At 51.0% G+C, this 19,487-nt stretch overlaps 1 protein-coding gene across 2 annotated transcripts; it reads left to right on the forward strand.

Moving 5' to 3' along the window:
• The first annotated feature begins 1,901 nt into the window (after nt 1-1,901).
• Nucleotides 1,902-19,456, forward strand: ptpn23a (protein tyrosine phosphatase, non-receptor type 23, a). 2 transcript variants are annotated; one of them, XM_083678418.1, is made up of 25 exons: nt 1,902-2,572; nt 5,747-5,821; nt 6,118-6,245; nt 6,508-6,584; nt 6,834-6,883; nt 7,278-7,409; nt 7,688-7,768; nt 8,797-8,928; nt 9,136-9,183; nt 9,309-9,365; nt 9,518-9,579; nt 9,883-9,962; nt 10,150-10,264; nt 10,512-10,577; nt 10,759-10,904; nt 11,295-11,609; nt 12,048-12,202; nt 12,636-12,787; nt 13,076-13,255; nt 13,586-16,037; nt 16,562-16,746; nt 17,020-17,124; nt 17,298-17,436; nt 17,594-17,707; nt 18,101-19,456. In XM_083678418.1, the coding sequence occupies exons 1-25, from the start codon at nt 2,489-2,491 to the stop codon at nt 18,713-18,715; spliced, it is 5,745 nt and encodes a 1,914-aa protein (XP_083534544.1). In that variant the 5' UTR covers nt 1,902-2,488; the 3' UTR covers nt 18,716-19,456. The 2 variants fall into 2 exon arrangements, with proteins under 2 accessions (XP_083534544.1, XP_083534545.1); XM_083678419.1 differs by having other exon boundaries at nt 9,521-9,579.
• Nucleotides 19,457-19,487: the final 31 nt, after the last annotated feature.

Raw genomic sequence — 19,487 nt, forward strand, 5'->3', positions numbered from 1 at the left:
AGATGGAGTCACAGTCCTCATCCCAACCATCAGCCCTCAGACCCACCATGAGAACCACTAACATGACATAAGATGGAGTCACAGTCCTCATCCCAACCATGAGAACCACTAACATGACATAAGATGGAGTCACAGCCCTCATACCCACCATGAGAACCACTAACATGGCATAAGATGGAGTCACAGTCCTCATCCCAACCATGAGAACCACTAACATGACATAAGATGGAGTCACAGCCCTCATCCCAACCATGAGAACCACTAACATGGCATAAGGGAGTCACAGCCCCCACCTCAGCCTCAGCCTATTTTTACCATCCAGGAAGTATATAGACTGAAATGTATGCACTCACTGCAATGTAAGACGCTTAGGATAAAAGCGTCAGCTAAATGGCATATAAAGGAAGTATATTTAAATTACAATGCAATGATAGCAAATAGGGCGATTGTTTTCAATGATTTCTCAATAAACTGAAAATGAGAAGCTTTTTAAAACAAGTTTTTTTTTATATTTCTTTATTATACATTCAAATCACTTTCTGAATTGAAATCGAATTGACCCAAACTTTGAAAACATTTTATTTTATCAATTTATTGTTCTGAGGAACATAAAATACACATCACTCTAATCTTAGACCCACTCACCCACTCTCCCCCGAATCAGCCTTCGCTGCAAGCATCGGTTTGCTACCCCGACATGCCTGAATGAAGAACACTTTGGGCTTGTGGAGAAGGCTGGGGCACTTCCGGCCATTGAAGGGTGAGGTGACATGCCTGATGGGGATTGGCTTATCGTCAATGCCATTAACACCCTTCCTCCCATCGTGACTCAGAATGCAGCAGCCAAAGGCGTCGCCATGCTTAAGAAGCACATCCAGCTTAGTGAACTGACGGCCAGCCCACACCTGAACACCGGCCTTCCTCGGCTCAGATACATCATTCAGCGGAGCACAGAGCTCCAGCATGGGCTGCATCTCTGCCTTGGTCCTGTCTTTGCACATCACCACTGTGAAGCCCTGTGAAGCCCTGTGAAGCCCTGTGAAGCATCTCTGCCTTGGTCCTGTCTTTGCACATCACCACTGTGAAGCCCTGTGAAGCCCTGTGAAGCCCTGTGAAGCATCTCTGCCTTGGTCCTGTCTTTGCACATCACCACTGTGAAGCCCTGTGAAGCCCTGTGAAGCCCTGTGAAGCCCTGTGAAGCATCTCTGCCTTGGTCCTGTCTTTGCACATCACCACTGTGAAGCCCGGCCAGCTGAACTCTGTAGCCAGTTGCACTGTGGGAAAAGAGAAGACACTCACCACTTCTCATTCTATCACATGTAGACACACTAACGAGTCCACTAAAGTTGGTGAATGGTCAGACACTGACATTTAGAATACTTGGTGTTATATCGTTATACTTGGTGTGTAAAGCAGGTTGGGAGTCAAAATAGGGTACTTTGACAAGTTATTTATGTAATAATATGTATTAACAAGGTTTTTCGGACATACCACCATTGGTGTCACTGCAGGTGTGGAGAAGAGAAGATACCCAAGGTCTGGTGGGGCAAATGGATCTCAGACTTCAGGCAGTTATTGCATGCAAAGGCTTTGCGACCAAATACTAAGCATGAGTGCTTAGTTTGGACATTATATTTATCTGCCACAATACGTTTGTTGCCCTGAAATAGGGGGACTATTTATAAAAAGTGTTGTCATTTCTAAATCGTGAAACCAATATGTATAGAAATACCCTCAAATAAAAGCTGAGAATCTATACTTTCACCTCATACTTACTGTTTGAGTATAGAGCCAAAAGAAGAAACTACTTCAATGCTTCCCAATAATTACACAGGGCACTGTATAGAGTATGACATAAATTACAGTTATTGCAAAGGCCAATATGATTACCGTCCAAATGTTCCTTCTTATTCAGCATTGGACAAAGATCCAGGCACCTCGACGACCTCCCAGGGAGAGAGTGAACCCTCCAGCTCATCCAGTGGATCCTCCAGAGAGAAACCACGCAGGCCTTCCTTCTTGGTCAGGGTGTTTTCAACCATAGGCAAAGCCCTGTCCAAGTCCTCTCCAACAACCACTTCTTTTTTTAAACGTCTTTGCACATATTTGACTTGTAACATTATACATTGTAGTGCCCTATAATTGTTTAAGTGTCTCTATTTGTATAGACATATCTGTTATAACTTGACCCACATGTTGACATGACACCAAAATCACATATTTACATCATTGGACTTTTCCCGCGTAGATGACTGGAGTTTTAACTGTCGCGTTGAACTACATTTCCCAGCAGCGCTTGCGCACTGGAACATTCCTTCTGACGTCACGTCCCCAGCATCCATAGTTTCCTGTAGAAGTGTAAACGGGGACGTGACACAGTAGTTTGGGGATTTTGGAGAAAACAATAACATCCACCGCCCTTCAACCACCGAGGTGATACCCGAAGAGAAGTCACTTTCGTCCGGGCTCGGCGTCGTCGCTGACCGCGATGGAGGCGGTGCCCCGTATGCCGATGATCTGGCTGGATCTGAAGGAGGCTGGGGAGTTCCAGTTCAGCCCGTCCGTGCGGCAGGTGAGCGGGGAGGGGAGCGGAGCGGAGAGCGGAGCAGCGGGGTGGGGAGCGGAGCAGCAGGGCAGCGGGGAGGGGAGCGGAGCGGAGCAGCAGGGCAGCGGGGAGGGGAGCGGAGCGGGGCAGCGGGGTGGGGAGCGGAGCAGCAGGGCAGCGGGGAGGGGAGCGGAGCGGAGCCGAGCGGGGTGGGGAGCGGAGCGGGGCAGCAGGGCAGCGGGGTGGGGAGCGGAGCGGGGCAGCGGGGAGGGGAGCGGAGCGGGGCAGCGGGGAGGGCTGAGGTCGGAAGTCAACTAGACGAGGATCACGGAAGACTGGATAACCTGATTAGCCCATGAATCCGACCAGCTAGCTAGCCTCACTTCAGATACAGGTAGCTAGCCTCACACTTCAGATACAGGTAGCTAGCCTCACTTCAGATACAGGTAGCTAGCCTCACTTCAGATACAGGTAGCTAGCCTCACACTTCAGATACAGGTAGCTAGCCTCACTTCAGATACAGGTAGCTAGCCTCACTTCAGATACAGGTAGCTAGCCTCACTTCAGATACAGGTAGCTAGCCTCACTTCAGATACAGGTAGCTAGCCTCACTTCAGATACAGGTAGCTAGCCTCACTTCAGATACAGGTAGCTAGCCTCACTTCAGATACAGGTAGCTAGCCTCACACTTCAGATACAGGTAGCTAGCCTCACTTCAGATACAGGTAGCTAGCTGGCTCGCTATCTGTCAACATAGTCGACAACCGGGCTGTTTACAGCTAGCTAGCAGGCTAACTTACCAAGTTAACAATTAGCTCGACATCTTTTGCTGTCAGCGTTGATTGGTAAAAGGAGCGGCGCGGAGCAGCTCATCAGCATACGAGTGGTTGTTTTCTGCTCTGAAGGGACCAGGGAGGCCAAGGAAGCCAGAGGAGGCCAGAGGAGGCCAGAGGAGGCCAGAGGAGGCCAAGGAAGCCAGAGGAGGCCAGAGGAGGCCAGAGGAGGCCAAGGAAGCCAGAGGAGGCCAGAGGAGGCCAGAGGAGGCCAGAGGAGGCCAGATGAAAGCATGAATGATGTCATTGTCACATGCGCCTGCCTGGAGCAGTTTGCTCAGGAGGTAGCAGGGCAGGGGGGCAGGAGACCTCCGCAGGGCTCTACCTACCTACCACCCACATATAAGGGATGTGTAGACTAGGAGAGCGAGTGAAGTCGCTAGTCGCCACCCCAGAGATTATTAGAAGGAAGAGATTCAAGAGTTGCTTCAGTCTTCAGAAAACGTCCTCATGCCCATTGCTCCCCTATGAGTTTACTGACCTGATAGGACATGCAGGCAATGGACATACTGGACAGCTGTTCAGTAATATCGTATATTTGCGTGTATGAAGGGAGGGAGGTGGAGAGGGGAAGGAGGAGGCCATTCAGAAATGAGTGCCTACTGATTGAGTATTAGCCTAATGAGAGAATAGCTGAGCCATTGAGGCATAAGGGTCACATTCTGAGGGCCACATAGTATTTACAGGACGATGTTGTACACACCCATGTAATATAATAGAATAGAATATATGCCATTTAGCTGATGCTTTTATCCGAAGCGACTTACATTGCAGTGAGTTCATACATGTCAGTATATATGGTCCCAGTGGGAATCAAACCCACAACCTAAGCGTTGTTAGCGCCATGCTCTACCCACTGAGCCACAGAGGACCATGTCCTGTGTAATAAATGTGTCACACTCACTAGTATCTAATGGATTGTTTTCTCATGCCCCTCCTAAATGACCTTTGCCCATCCTTGCTTCCTCTCTTACCAGATTGTTCTACCTGCCCAGATCAATAGAGAGAGAGAGAGAGAGAGAGGGAGAGAGAGAGAGAGAGAGAGAGAGAGAGAGAGAGAGAGAGGGAGAGAGGGAGAGAGAGGGAGGGAGGGAGAGGGAGGGAGAGAGAGATTTTCAGAAGTTCTCACGTTGATACTAAGACAAATAGTTTGGGCTAAATTTTTACAATGAGCAATTATGCAGATAAAGCATATTTGACATATCAAATTGAGAGTGAGGGAGAGTATAGTACCGTCCTCCGATTTCTACCTCCACCAGCCACCACTAGTTCCTCCTCACTATTATTATGATCAAGTTTGGACACACCTTCTCATTCAATGGTTTTTCTTTATTTTTATTATTTTCTACATTATAGATTAATATTGAAGACATCAAAACTATGAAGGAACACATATGGAATTATGTAGTAAACAAAAAAAGTGTTAAACAAACCAGAATATGTTTTATATTTTAGATTCTTCAAAGTAGCCGCCTTTTGCTTTGATGACAGCTTTGCACACTCTTGGCAAGGTGTGTCCAAACTTTTGACTGGTACTGTACATTAACTTGGAAGGTACAAATAGAGATTAAAACAATGGAGAGGAAAAGAACAGGGAAAGGGAAGAGATGGATGGGATGGGAGAGGAATAGACAGAGTTTCATTGTGTAGCTTAGCTTGGTTTGAGTTTGGTAACAGGAGTCAGGACAGTTTCAGCCCTGTGTCATTGTCACTGCACATTGCTACGGCCGTGTGACTATCAGGTTGGCATAATTATAATATGCTGGTGAGAGAAATGTGTTTTTAAATGCTTGTGTCTGTCTGTCTGTCTCTGTGTGTGTGTCTGTCTGTCTCTGTGTGTGTGTCTGTCTGTCTCTGTGTGTGTGTCTGTCTGTCTCTGTGTGTGTGTGTGTCTGTCTCTGTGTGTGTGTCTGTCTCTGTGTGTGTGTGTGTGTGTCTGTCTGTCTCTGTGTGTGTCTGTAGCAGGAGGGTTGGGGTTGTTTACCTCCTGACTAGAAGTAGAGAGACTCATTAGGGAGTCTCATCAGGACGGGAGATGGATCCTTAGCAGGGCATGCTGGGATAGATCCAGAGTCATTAGGAGGCCAAATCCATCCCAGGCCTGGAGATGAATGAATGTACAGTTAAAACTGCGACATTTAGTAAAACATCTCTTTGTCTCTGGTCTGTTATGTTATTCTGTTTGTCAGTTTGTATTTGACATTATTTTTTTTACACTGCTGTTATCAGATGTCCCAGTTATGGAACAATATTAATCTGGTCTGATACAGACTTGACTTTAGACACTTAACAGATTAGTTCAGTGCACTAATTTTCCCCCCCCCCTCCTCCTCCTCCTCCTCCTCCTCCTCTGTGTCTCCTCCCTCAGTTCATCCTGAAGAACTATGGGGAGAATCCGGACAACTACAATGAGCAGCTGAAGAAACTGGAAACACTAAGACAGGTAGGCATCGTCACAGGCTGTGACATGTTATATATGATATAGGAATAAAGCACGGCTTTGAACGACCTCTCGGCCAATCTTAATGCTCGTTCTGAACAAACTGTTGTATAAAAGAAAAATGTTTTAGGCCCTCAACTTCCAAACAACTATAGGCATTGTTCAAAGTATCATTATTATAGACGGATAAGTGAATTTCCCTAGCGTCTATCTTACCCTCAGACACACCCACATTAACAAGCAGAACGACGGGTACATTTGCATGCAGCCTGTTATATCTGTGTTTCTCCGTCTGGCAGGGTGCCGTCAATGTGACGCGGGACTTTGAGGGCTGCAGCACTTTAAGGAAGTACTTTGGTCAGCTGCACTACCTCCAGAGCCGCGTGCCCCTGGGGCCTGGGCAGGAGGCAGCTGTACCCATCTCATGGTACCACACACACACACACACAGACGCACGCACGCACACACACACAGACGCACGCACACACGCTATCCGCAAGATCTTTATCATAGACACACAGAGTAATGCTATCTCTGTGACCGTCAGACATGCGCACACACAAAACACTCACTCACAAGACCTTTATTGTACACACACTCCCCTTTGTTAACTCTTCCTGCCACACACACACACACACACACACACACACACACAATGTACTGACAAGTGTTCCATCTCTCTCACCCAGGACGGAGATCTTCTCTGGAAAGACAGTTACCCACGATGACATCAGCTATGAGCAAGCTTGCATCCTCTACAACCTGGGTGGGTGGCGTTCATTGTAATATGTGTCCCTAACGGTAATAAGTAATAACACAGTCATATGAAGTGATGACACTGTACAATGTACCTCAAGATAAAAGTTGTTCCAAAGAATATCCAGGATAAGCCGTATCCTACCTTGTTCTTGGTTGAACTGTTGGCTGGTTACATGCAAAACTGACCGCAGATCAGAACTGACCGTAAACCTCGTCCTGCACCAAGTAGACCCACTTGTTGTTGTTTCCTCTGCAGGGGCGCTCCACTCCATGCTGGGGGCCATGGATAACAGGGTGTCTGAAGAGGTGAGCAGACAACACTGGCTCTCTCCTCTTCACATTCCTATTCCTTATGTAGCATCAGTCTCTTTAAAGGCACCGCTGGCTTACTCTCCCTCGAAAAACATATACAGCCCTATATATTTGTCTTTCTCTAACCAAGGCCTATACTATATATTCTACTGATCAACATTTTTGTTGTGTTGCTGTCCTGAATTGTGAAGTGCAACTAAACTTTGTGTGTGTGTGTGTGTGTGTGTGTGTGTGTGTGTGTGTGTGTGTGTGTGTGTGTGTGTGTGTGTGTGTGTGTGTGTGTGTGTGTGTGTGTGTGTGTGTGTGTGTCTGTCTCTCTCTCTCTCTCTCTCTCTCCTCCCTCCCATGCTTCGTTCTCCCTACACCCCCTGTCGATGTCTCTCTGTAGGGGATGAAGGTGTCCTGCACCCACTTCCAGTGCTCAGCCGGGGCCTTCTCCTACCTGAGGGATCACTTCAGCCACAACTACAGTGTGGACATGAGTCACCAGATCCTTAACCTGAACATCAACCTCATGCTGGTAACCATCAGACATACGCACACGCACACACACACGCGCCTGCACATACATCCATACACGTGTACACACACACACACACACTCATGAACACACATGATCTCTCTCTCTCTCACACACACACACACACACACACACACATACACACACACACACACTCATACTTATGAACACACATGCTCTCACATGATCTCTCTCTCTCTCACACACACACACACACACACACGCTCTCTCACACACACACACACACACACTTCATGGTTTTCCTTTGGGTTCCACAGGGCCAGGCTCAGGAATGTCTCCTGGAGAAGTCCATGCTGGACAACAGGAAGAGTTTCCTCGTTGCCCGAATCAGCGCTCAGGTAAACCCTCACCTTACTACGTTAGTTCTGTTACTTCTCAGGTAAACCCTCACCTTACTACGTTAGTTCTGTTACTTCTCAGGTAAACCCTCACCTTACTACGTTAGTTCTGTTACTTCTCAGGTAAACCCTCACCTTACTACGTTAGTTCTGTTACTTCTCAGGTAAACCCTCACCTCACTACGTTAGTTCTGTTACTTCTCAGGTAAACCCTCACCTTACTACGTTAGTTCTGTTACTTCTCAGGTAAACCCTCACCTCACTACGTTAGTTCTGTTACTTCTCAGGTAAACCCTCACCTCACTACGTTAGTTCTGTTACTTCTCAGGTAAACCCTCACCTTACTACGTTAGTTCTGTTACTTCTCAGGTAAACCCTCACCTCACTACGTTAGTTCTGTTACTTCTCAGGTAAACCCTCACCTCACTACGTTAGTTCTGTTACTTCTCAGGTAAACCCTCACCTTACTATGTTAGTTCTGTTACTTCTCAGGTAAACCCTCACCTCACTACGTTAGTTCTGTTACTTCTCAGGTAAACCCTCACCTCACTACGTTAGTTCTGTTACTTCTCAGGTAAACCCTCACCTCACTACGTTAGTTCTGTTACTTCTCAGGTAAACCCTCACCTCACTACGTTAGTTCTGTTACTTCTCAGGTAAACCCTCACCTCACTACGTTAGTTCTGTTACTTCTCAGAAGGAGACATATGGTTCTACCGGACAGTTGCTAAGGAACAACAACATGGGGGCGTAGCACACTAATACCCATACCACATAATCGCAAGGTTCCTGGTTCCATTCCGACCCTCGACACGTCTTGCATGTCATCCCTCCTCTCTCTCTCCCATCCTTCCTGTCAGTCTCTACTGTCTCTATCCCAATAAAGCAGAAATGCCATAAAATCATATTTAAAAACAAAAAGAAACAACAACATAGCAGATAAAGCGTCTGTGTATAACAACGTATAACTCTGTACGTCAGTTTGAGAGTTGCATGTGTCTGACCCTGCGTTTGGTGACCCTGTTCAGGTGGTGGATTACTACAAGGAGGCTTGCAGGGCTCTGGAGAACTCAGACACGGCCTCCATGCTGGGCAAGATCCAGAAGGACTGGAAGAAACTGGTGCAAATGAAGATCTACTACTTTGCTGCTATCGCCCATGTGAGTGTGTGAGGGGGGGAGAGAGAGAGGGGGGGAGAGAGGGGGAGAGAGAGAACTGGGATCGTGTCAGTGAGCGTTTGTGTTGCTGAAAAGGAAGGGGTTTTCAACATCTTGGATGTGCTCTGATGTTTAATGACCCTTCATTAATTCTTTCTTTCTTTTTTTTCGTTCTACCTTTTTTTGGGGTTTGTTGTTCTTCCTCCACAGCTGCACATGGGGAAGCAGGCAGAGGAGCAGCAGAAATATGGAGAGCGGGTAAGACAACCCCACCTCCCCGACCCTTTCTTCTTCTCCTCCTCCCCCCTTAATTTAGTTTTTATTTGATCTCCTAATCATCTCCACTGTGTGTTCTAATCCTGTGTGTTTTCTCTTTGCAACAGTTGGCTTACCTGCAGAGCTCCTTGGACAAACTGAACGAAGCCATCAAGTTGGCTAAGGTATAGTGACCTCCCGATCTAACTACAGAACCCTCACCCTCACCCTAAACAAAGTGTCTGTTTGCATGCTTACCACAGTGGATTTATCCTTTATTTCCTTCTGTCCTTGTTCTCCCCTCTCTTCTCTTTACTCTCTGTCTTCCTGTCTTGAGCAGGGACAGCCAGACAGTGTGCAGGACGCCTTGAGATTCACAATGGACGTCATCGGGGGAAAGTAAGTAGCTATGTCTCTCACTGTACGTTCGCTTCGACCCTGACCCTGACCCGTACCCTGACTCTGACTCTAACCCGTACCCTGACCCGTACCCTGACCCTAACCCTAACCCGTACCCTAACCCGTACCCTGACCTGTACCCTGACCTTAACCCTGACCCTGACCCTGACTCTAACCTTGACCCTAACCCTGTCCCTGACCCGTACTCTAACCCTGACCCCTGACCCTGACCCTGACGATTTAAGTGTGTAACAGATGTAGTTGTTCTCACACACTCATCACCTCGACTCACGTCTCCCGCAGGTTCAACTCTGCCAAGAAAGACAACGACTTCATCTACCATGAGACAATTCCCTCTCTGGAGACACTCGCTTCTGTCAAAGGTAGAATCACACCTGGACCGCTGCCTCTAACCCCACTGTCACACATGTATGTGCATGCACACACACACACACACACACACACACACACACTTGCTTCTGTCAAAGGTAAACTCACATGTTGACCATACACACACACACACACACAGGCACAGCTTTTTCATTGCGTCTCCCTCTCCACCCACCGTAGGTGCTCCCCTGGTGAAGGCCTTGCCCGTCAACCCCACCGACCCCAGTGTCACAGGTCCAGACCTGTTTGCCAAGCTGGTGCCCATGGCTGCCCACGAGGCCTCCTCTCTCTACAGGTAGGGGGGCAATGTCCACTTATTCATGTCCTGTCTGCCATGTTTGCACCAAGTGTGTCATGACATTAGCGTTCTTATAGCAATACTAGTATATGTCTTGGGGGCAATGTCCACTTATTCATATCAGAGCCAAAAGATGCAGAGTTCTACAAACTGTCGCCATGTTGGCACCAAGTGTATCATAAAGACGATAATGTCATGTTGATATCTGACCTCCATCTCCCTTCCCTCCTTCCCTCTCCTGCAGTGAAGAGAAGGCCAAGTTGCTTCGGGACATCATGGCCAAGATTGACAGCAAGAACGAGACTCTAGAGTGAGTAATAGGGGTTGTATGTCTGTGTGCCAACAACTCTCCCGAACATCAGGCCCTTGTCTGCATTACTACCAATAAAGATTAACATTGACCCTGGATCGGCAGGCTAAGGGCATCGTTTGTCGTCACCAATAGGTCTGTTTACATGTGTGTTAATGTGTGTTAATGTGTGTTAAAACAGGCAGTTTATGGACTCTCTTGGCCTGGAGCCAGACTCGGTGGATAACCTCGACATGTACAGCCACATCCCCCCTGTGCTGATGGAGAAGTGTGCAGCTCTCAGTGTTCGACCTGACACGGTCAAGAGCCTCATCCAGTCCATGCAGGGTCAGTGACTGTGGCATACTTCTTTGTACAAAAAAAAAAAAACAAGAAAATGCACCATACAGTAGTTTGGTGAGGTGAGGTGCAGGTCGGCAGGTGAAACTGAACTCATTCAGTGCAGAGGGTCAATAAAGTCGCCCAAACTGTCAACACTCCAGATTGCCAAGGGTGACTTTATTCACCAAAAATGCATAAATGATGATGCTACATCTTGTAGCCAATCAAAGTGTTGTTGCTCGTTAAACACCACATAGACTCCACTGGTTTCATGTGCACACAATAATTACACACACATGCACAGCTTCCACTGGCATACTGGCTACACACACACACACACACACACACACACAGGTACATCTTTATAAGGTGTTAATGTAAACATCTCTCCCTCAGTCCTGTCTGGCGTGTTCACTGACGTGGAGGTCTCCCTGAGGGAGATCAGAGACGTGCTGGACGAGGACGCGGCTGGGATCCTCGCCCTGCAGGAGGCGGTGGGCCCCACGGCGGAGCTGCACCCCCAGGCCCAGGCCCAGGCTCTGGCAGAGCTGCGCAGGGACCTGGAGAAGTACATGGAGGCCCACGAGAAGGCCAGCTTCACCAACACGGAGCTGCACAGGGCCATGAACCTGCACATCAGTAACCTCAGGCTTCTAGGGGGCCCGCTGGATAGTCTGAGGGAGGCCCTGCCCAGGCCCCAGCTCAATGAAGGTGTGTGTGTGTGTGTGTGTGTGTGTGTGTGTGTGTGTGTGTGTGTGTGAGTTCGAGGGAAAGGAGACTATAGCCGTTGTTGTGAGAGTAGAACATTCCGCCGTAGATTGAAGGCCCGTCTCTTCAGGCTACAAGTTTCTCTCCTGTTAAAAAAAGAAAAAAATCCTTCTTCTAGCATTGTGACTGCCAATGGCCCCTGGTCTGAGCATTGATGACTTTATCTTATGATGACTGATGGATAGATGATTCACTTGCTGAAACAAATGTATTTGTTGTAAGTCGCTTTGGATAAAGGCGTCTGCTAAATGCCATAAATGTAAATGTAACATGATTGAGTGTATGTGGGCACTTATGTACTGCACAGATACTGCAACATTTCAAAACAGAAATGCATTGTGACTCATAGACATAAAAAACCCAGTAATTTTGTTCTCACAGAGGAAGTGGCGGGGCTGCAGTGTATGAAGAGGATCCTGGGGAAGGTGCAGGAGATGAGGGACCAGAGGAGCTCTCTGGAGAAGCAGCTACGGGACCTGATCCAGCAAGACGACATCACCTCCGCCCTGGTCACCACAGAACGGGCCGACATGAAGGTACAGGCTAACGGCTAACGTTAGCATCAGAGGCACTCTGTGGCTCAGTTGGTAGAGCATGGCGCTAACAGCGCTTAGGTTGTGGGTTTGATTCCTGCTGGGACCATATATACTGAAATGTATGAACTCACTGCAATGTAAGTCGCTTTGGATAAAAGCGTCAGCTAAATGGCATATATAGGCCCACGACAGCCCCAAAACAACAGGACTCAATAGCATATCATTTAGCATTGCCTGAATTAATCCATTTAAAGTGGCCACAAATCATATCCTTTAGCTACGTAAGCCCAACCGATGACTGGGTGAACTATCCCTTTAATACCTGGTGAGCCACCAAAATGGAAGCAAACCAAATCGGGCATTGAATGGACGTGAGTTGAAACGTTGTTCTCTCCTTCATTTCTTCCCTCCCTCCCTCCCTCCCTCCCTCCAGAGGTTGTTTGAGGAGCAGCTGAAGAAGTACGAGCAGGTGAAGGTTTACATCGATCAGAACATGTCCGCCCAGGAAAACATCCTGAAGGCCCTGACCGAGGCCAACGTGCAGTACGCCTCTGTCAGGAAGGGCCTCACTGAGACGGAGCACAAGTAAGCGAAGGGACCGTGGGGGGGGGGGGGATGGTTTGAGTGTAACACCAGTACAAGTGGGCCACAGGATTGGCAAGGATGTTGACCTGGTTCCAATTTGAACCCTCATTGGCTCTCCCTATGGTTGAGCAGTGCGATGAGATTGAAATCGGACTCGGAATGTAGAAGTGCAAGTCAGTATTTTGGAGGGAAAGGATCATTATTTCCTGAAGTCTTACCATTCCACTCTCTCTCTTCCCTTCCTCCTTCCCTCCTCTCTCTCCATCCCTCTCTCCATCCCTCTCTCAGGTGGAACAGCACGGTGCAGACGCTGGTGGCGTCGTACGAGGCGTACGAGGACCTGATGAAGAAGTCCCAGGAGGGGAAGGAGTTCTACGAGGACCTGGAGGCCAAGGCCTCACGGCTGCTGGAGAGAGCCACGGCCTTGTGCCGGAGCAGGGAGGAGGAGAGGAAGGCTGTACTGGACAGGTGAGGGAGGGGGCCGGGGTACTGGGGTATTCTGGCCAGGATTTCCGTCTGGGGCAGGTTAGGGGTGAACCCCGGAGGGCATAAAGGGAGGGAGGGAGGGATTGGCTGGGTGGGCTGGAGAGGAAAAGAGAGGATTGATGGGCTAGAGAACAAAGGGGGGCTAGAGAACAAAGGGGGGCTAGAGACTTTATTCTCTGGCAGGGAAACACACACCTCCTTTTTTTATTGAATCTTTATTTGTCCATGTTAGTCTCATCGAGATCATTTCTTTTTCAAGAGAGATTAAATCCTGTCCTTAAACCCTCTCACTGTGTCCCTCCACCCCCTCAGGGAGACCCAGAAGAAGCCCCCTCCGCGGCCCACTGCAGCCAAGCCCTCCCTGCAGAATAAAGGCTCAGACGTGGACTCTGCCTGCTCCAGCCTGGAGGATGCAGAGCTGGCCCAGATCAACGCTGCCATCCTCAGCCTGGGAGGGGACCTGCCCGAGGAGCTCCGCAGCCTCCCTCCAGACCTCCCCACCTCCGCCCGCCTGCCCGGCCCGGAGGCCTACCTCCCGCCCGGTGCCAACTCCCTACCCTGGCCCGCTGCCCCCGGGGCGCCCCTTTATGCCCCCCGGTTCCCCCCTAATCTGCCCCAGCCGGAAATCCTCTCCAGAATACCCCAGTACCCCGGCCCACTCCCTACCCAGGGTTTCCCACATGGACCCCACCCTCAGATGCCACACCAGCCTCCTGCCTCGGGCTACGGCCCACCCCTGCCTCAAGCCCCTCAACCGGGAGGTGTGGCCCCCGTCCCTGTCCGCCCCTCCACCACCACTGTGGATAGTATCCAGACCCCCATCCCGAGTTACAGCCCTGCCCCGCGCCACCCTGTGCAGCCCACCGTGTCCGCCGGCTACGCGGTGCCCCCCTACCATCCCCAGTACATGCCCCAGCCCGGGGTGCCGATGCAAGGGCATCCACAGGTCCTCCATCAACAGTACCCCCACCCCCCAGGGGGGCAACAGCAGCAGCAGCCCCCAAGTTACCAGCCCAACCCCAGGGCTCTGCCCGGACCACGGCCGCCTCACCATGTCCAGCCGGGGTACCCACAGTACAGCATGCCCCCCCACCAGCCCAGGCCACTCATGCCACCCCAGTATCAGCAGCCGTTTCCTGGCCAGCCCCAGCCCCCACATGGCTACCAACCACAGCCCCAGATGCCCCAGGGCTACCAGCCTCAACAGGGATACCTGCCCCAACAACAGCCCCCCCATATGATGCCTGGCTCCATGCCAAGGGGACCCCAGGGCCAGATGCCCCACCCGCACATGCCCCCCACCTCCCAACCCATGCCCCCTGTTTCCCAGCCCTACATGCACCCTGCCAACCAACACATTCCCCCGAGGCACCCTCACCCGCAGATGCTGCCACCGCATCAGCAGCAGATGCACCCCAACGCCCAGCAAATGCCCCCTCGCCACCCTCATCAGCAAATGCCCCAATGCCAACCGCAAATGCCCCCTGGCCCTCAGCAGCAGCAGCAGATGCCCCCGACCAGCCAGCCCATGCCCCCTAACCTTCACCAACAAATGCCCCCAGTCTCACAGCCCCACCATGTACCTCCGGCTCACCTGCCCCAGATGCCCCCCAATGCCCTTTCACCCCAGCGCCACCCCCACCCCAGTCAGCCCGCTATGCCCCACCCTGCCCAGCCACACCTGCCCCAGCAGCCCATGCGGATGCCCACCCAGTCCCAGCCACCCCACCCAGGGGCTGTGTGCTACCCAGGGGGGGCCCCTATGATGCCCCAACAGCCCCTGGCTCCCCAGCCTGTAGCCACCCAACAACCACAGGCTCCCCTCCCCATGACCCATGCACAGCAGCCCCCAGCTGCCACCATGTACCCCTCCCCTCCAGGGGCGAATGTCCCTCCCGGAGCCCCACCACAGCCCACTTCCATGGCCCCCCCAGGGGGTCCGCCGGGGGGCCCTCCCCAGCACATGATCCCACCCCAGTCTGGACCTCCTCCAATGGCCCCATCGCCCAACGCCATCCCTCCCTCCCCCTCGCCATCCCCCTCTCCTTCCCCTGGCCCGTCCTCCCTCGGCCTGGCCCCCCAGAGGCCCTCCCCGGCCCCCACACCAGGAGGCGCCGGGGGTCCCCCTCCTCTCCCCTCCCCCTCCTCCTCCCCCTCAACCTCCCTATTCCAGCGCCAGAACTCCAGCACGGACGACCTTCTCTCCTCCAGCCCGGAGAGCCAGCCAGGAGGCCCCAAGGCACCCGCCAACGTCCTCCAACCCACCAAAGCAGACCCACAGGACGGGGAGCGACGCAAGAAGAGCACCCAGGGCGTGCGGCTCATCCAGGGCGACCCCTACCAGGCCCCAGGGCGCGTCGCCAGCCTCTGCGGCGAGCTGGAGCGCTTCCGGGCGGCCGTGGAGACCCTGGAGCGGCCGTCTATGGACGAGGGGGGCCTCTCGGTGCTGGACGCCCGCTGGAAGGAGCTCCAGGAGCAGCAGGAGAAAGACACCCGCCAGCTGTCCATCGCCATCGCCCGCTGTTACACCATGAAGAACCGCCACCAGGACGTCATGCCGTACGACGTCAACCGCGTGGTGTTGCGGTCGGGCAAAGACGACTACATCAACGCCAGCTACGTGGAGGAGCTGTCGCCCTACTGCCCGCGCCTCATCGCCACGCAGGCGCCGCTCACGGGCACGGCGGCGGACTTCTGGCTCATGGTGTACGAGCAGAAGGTGTCGTTGATCGTCATGCTGGTGACGGAGCAAGAGCTCGACAAGGTACGTAAGAGAACGTACACCCAGGGGCCGTAAATGTGGCACTCTGTATTCACAAAGGATATTCATAAAGGTTATTCATAAAGGTTATTCATAAAGGATATTCATAAAGGATATTCATAGTCTTATTGCAGTATTATTACTTATTACGGTATACCACTTGTTTCTTCCAAGACAGGAAAGCAAATGCAGAATCTTAATGAGCTCACTTTAAATTTGATTTGAAAACAAGTTGTGAAAAGAAAACACAAACAGATGTTTGATTTATTCTGGCCGTTTGTCCACATTATTAGCTATTATTATTATTATTATTATTGCCAGCTAACTAGCTATTGACAGAAAAGTGTGGAAAAACAGCTTGTCCATCGATAGATCATGCAAGATTGAAGCTTTGTCTTAAATGATGATACTAGGACTGTCAGTTGATTTAAAAAAAAAAAAAAAAAAATTGTAGATTAAGTTGTCATGGTTTCATAGGGTTAGGGTTAAATATATATATTGTAGATGAAGTTGTCATGGTTTCATAGGGGAAAGTGATGCGGTATTTTCCAACGGAGCGTGGCCAGCAGCTTACCCAGGGACCAATCACGCTCACCCTGACCACACAGAAGACCACGCCCACCCACGTGGAGCGTATGATTGGTCTCCAGTACCACGACCAGAGCCTCAAACGCACCGTCATCCATTTGCAGTTCACCTCCTGGCCTGAGATGTGAGTACACACGCACACACACACACACACAGGCATAGACACACACACACAGAGGCATGGACACAGACACACATGCGCACACACAGAGTCTCCTTTACAGCAAGGCCATGATTTACACAGAGTAGAAGAAGCCATAGTAGAATGTTGAGATACACCTTATCTTATACATCCACAATTCACAGCTTTCTCGTCCGAGCTGTGAGCAGCTATGGGACTCAACAACCAGCTAACTCTGCCTCCTTTCACCCTAACCCTCACCCTCTCTCTGAGCAGGAGTCTTCCTGACAGCAAGAGCAACCTCATCCGCTTCATCCAGGAGGTTCATGGACACTACCTGCACCAGAGGCCCTTACACACACCAATTGTAGTTCACTGCAGGTAAGCCTGTTTTGTTTGTTGTCTGTTGGGGTCAGGGTTGTTGGAATGTGTCAACCGTGCGTGAGTGCCTGTGTGTGCGCGTACTATGGTGTGGGTACCCGTACCAAAATATATGTGAAAGGTTTCAGTGTGCGACTCGGGTCATTAATCTTGCTCTTCCCTTTGTCTCTCAGCTCTGGTGTCGGGCGTACTGGCGCCCTCTGTCTGCTGTACGCAGCAGTGCAGGAGCTGGAGGCAGGTAATGGCATTCCTGATCTGCCTCTGCTGGTGAAGAAGATGAGGCAGCAGAGGAAGAACATGCTGCAAGAGAAGGTGACACACACACACAGTGTTTCACTAAGTCAGACTCTCCATTTAAATGGCACACACTGATGGAAGGCAGATGCATGAATTTGACCTTTTTTATTTATTATTATTTATTTTTTAATAAAGTTTCCTCCCTCTCATTGGTTGCCTTGTGTTTCCACAGCTGCATCTGAAGTTCTGTTACGAGACGGTTCTGAAACACGCTGAGCAGGTCCTTCAGCGCCATGGCATCACTACCGCCCCCTGCAGCAAGACCACCAACAATGCAGCCACCAAGGTTTGCCCAACATCTGTCACTGAAATGGCTTAGGCTAGCAGCACATAGTCAGGTCAAAGCTATCATTTGGCAAAGTCTGGGCTATATATCATACAGTGATGATCTTAGTACTACAAGGCTTTCAGGGAAACTCTTCTCTGGGTGTCTTTTGGGTTGGTTGGGTGTAATGTTTGTGTGGTTGGTTGGGGTCTAATGTTTTACCCATCTACTTTGTGCATGCCTGGTTCTGGTAAAGGGAGTGCTGGGTTCGTGGTCAGATCAGGTATAACATCTACCATCTGTCTTTAAATCTCTGTTTACAATGTACTGCGCCATTGTCTCTCTTCCTGTTTGACGGCCGTCCTCTCCGACTGCCCTCCCCTCCCCTGCCCTCCCCCCTCCCCTCCTCTCTAGCCTTACTCACGGCAGGAGTCCCAGTTAGACATCGTTCTTGGCGGAGACATGCCCATCAGCTCCATCCAGGCCACAATCGCCAAACTCAGCATCAGGCCTCCCAGCGCCACCGATCCAGCCATGGATCCCGGCCTCGAAGGCGCCCCCTCTGGTGCGGAGGACCATGTCTTCGCTGTCCCGACCGACCTACCCCTCCAGGGGGCGCCAGAGCCAGCCACTGCACCCCCCCAGGACCCCTCACCTTCCAGTGAGCCTCAGCCACTCTTCTCCCCCTCCTCCTCCCCTGCGAAGGTCCAGTCCCCACCGGCCAATGGCGTGGATGCTCCAACCCCTTCGTCTCCCCCGACAACCAACAACCACATGGACCCCCCAGACCCCGCCCCCGATGCCGCCCCTTCCCTCTCAGCCCCGGCCCCTTCCTCTCTGGAGCTGTTGGCCTCTCTGACGCCCGAGGCCTTCTCCATGGAGGGTGGGGGCGGTAAGGGGAAGCATCGGGTCACCAAGCAGAGCTTTCTGCAGCCGGCAGAGGGCCAGGGTCTCCAGGGGCCCCGCGAGGAGGGGGGCGACGACCCCCTCAGCAGCCTGGACCCCCTCTGGAGCCTCAACAAGAGCTGAGACACGCTAATTTCCTTTTATGGTTTCCTTCCTCACTTTATAGCCTAGCGCCAAACTGACCCGTAGCGCTGGTATTTCTTAGTGCTGCTTTGAACTGAAGGGACTGGAAGGTAGAAGAAATGTGGCGCGCACACACACACACACACACACACGATTGACACCTATTGATTACCAAGAGGTGCGTAGTGGTAAGGGCTAGGGGTTGGTTTGGAACTGGGCCTTTTTCTGTCGCTTAAAAGGGACTCGCACTTCAGGAGGTCCTTCCGCCCCTCACTGGTGGCCTGTGCTTCTGGGACCAAATCACTGTGCACCTCTGTCGACCTCTCTCTATTCTTTCTACCTGTGGCAGATAGGTCCGTTCTTCTACTCCCTGCCTGCCTGCCCGAGATCTGGCCACCCAGCACCACAATCCAAGCATGCACTCCTGACTTCTGTCCTAGCAGCACAGTGTCCCTGCCCCTCACAGCTGGCTGGTGGCCTGGGGATGGGCATGGGGTTGGTTTGGGCTCCCCATGTGGACGATGACGATGGTGACTGTATAATATGATTACACTAAGATGATGCAGACATGAGGCCAAAGGGGAGGGGGCGGATCTACCGGAATTCCTGAATCGTTAGTGTCGCTCATTGCTATGGTTACCATACACACAGCAGAATTTGAATCAGCACGTCTTAACAAGTAAATTTTCTTTGTCTTTAACACTGTAAATATATCTTAAATAAAAATTAGACTACCAGAAATGTTTTTCGTGTGTAATTCTTTTTCTATTTC

Source organism: Argentina silus, assembly GCF_951799395.1.
Source record: "Argentina silus genome assembly, chromosome: 10".
Lineage (NCBI taxonomy): Eukaryota > Metazoa > Chordata > Actinopteri > Argentiniformes > Argentinidae > Argentina > Argentina silus.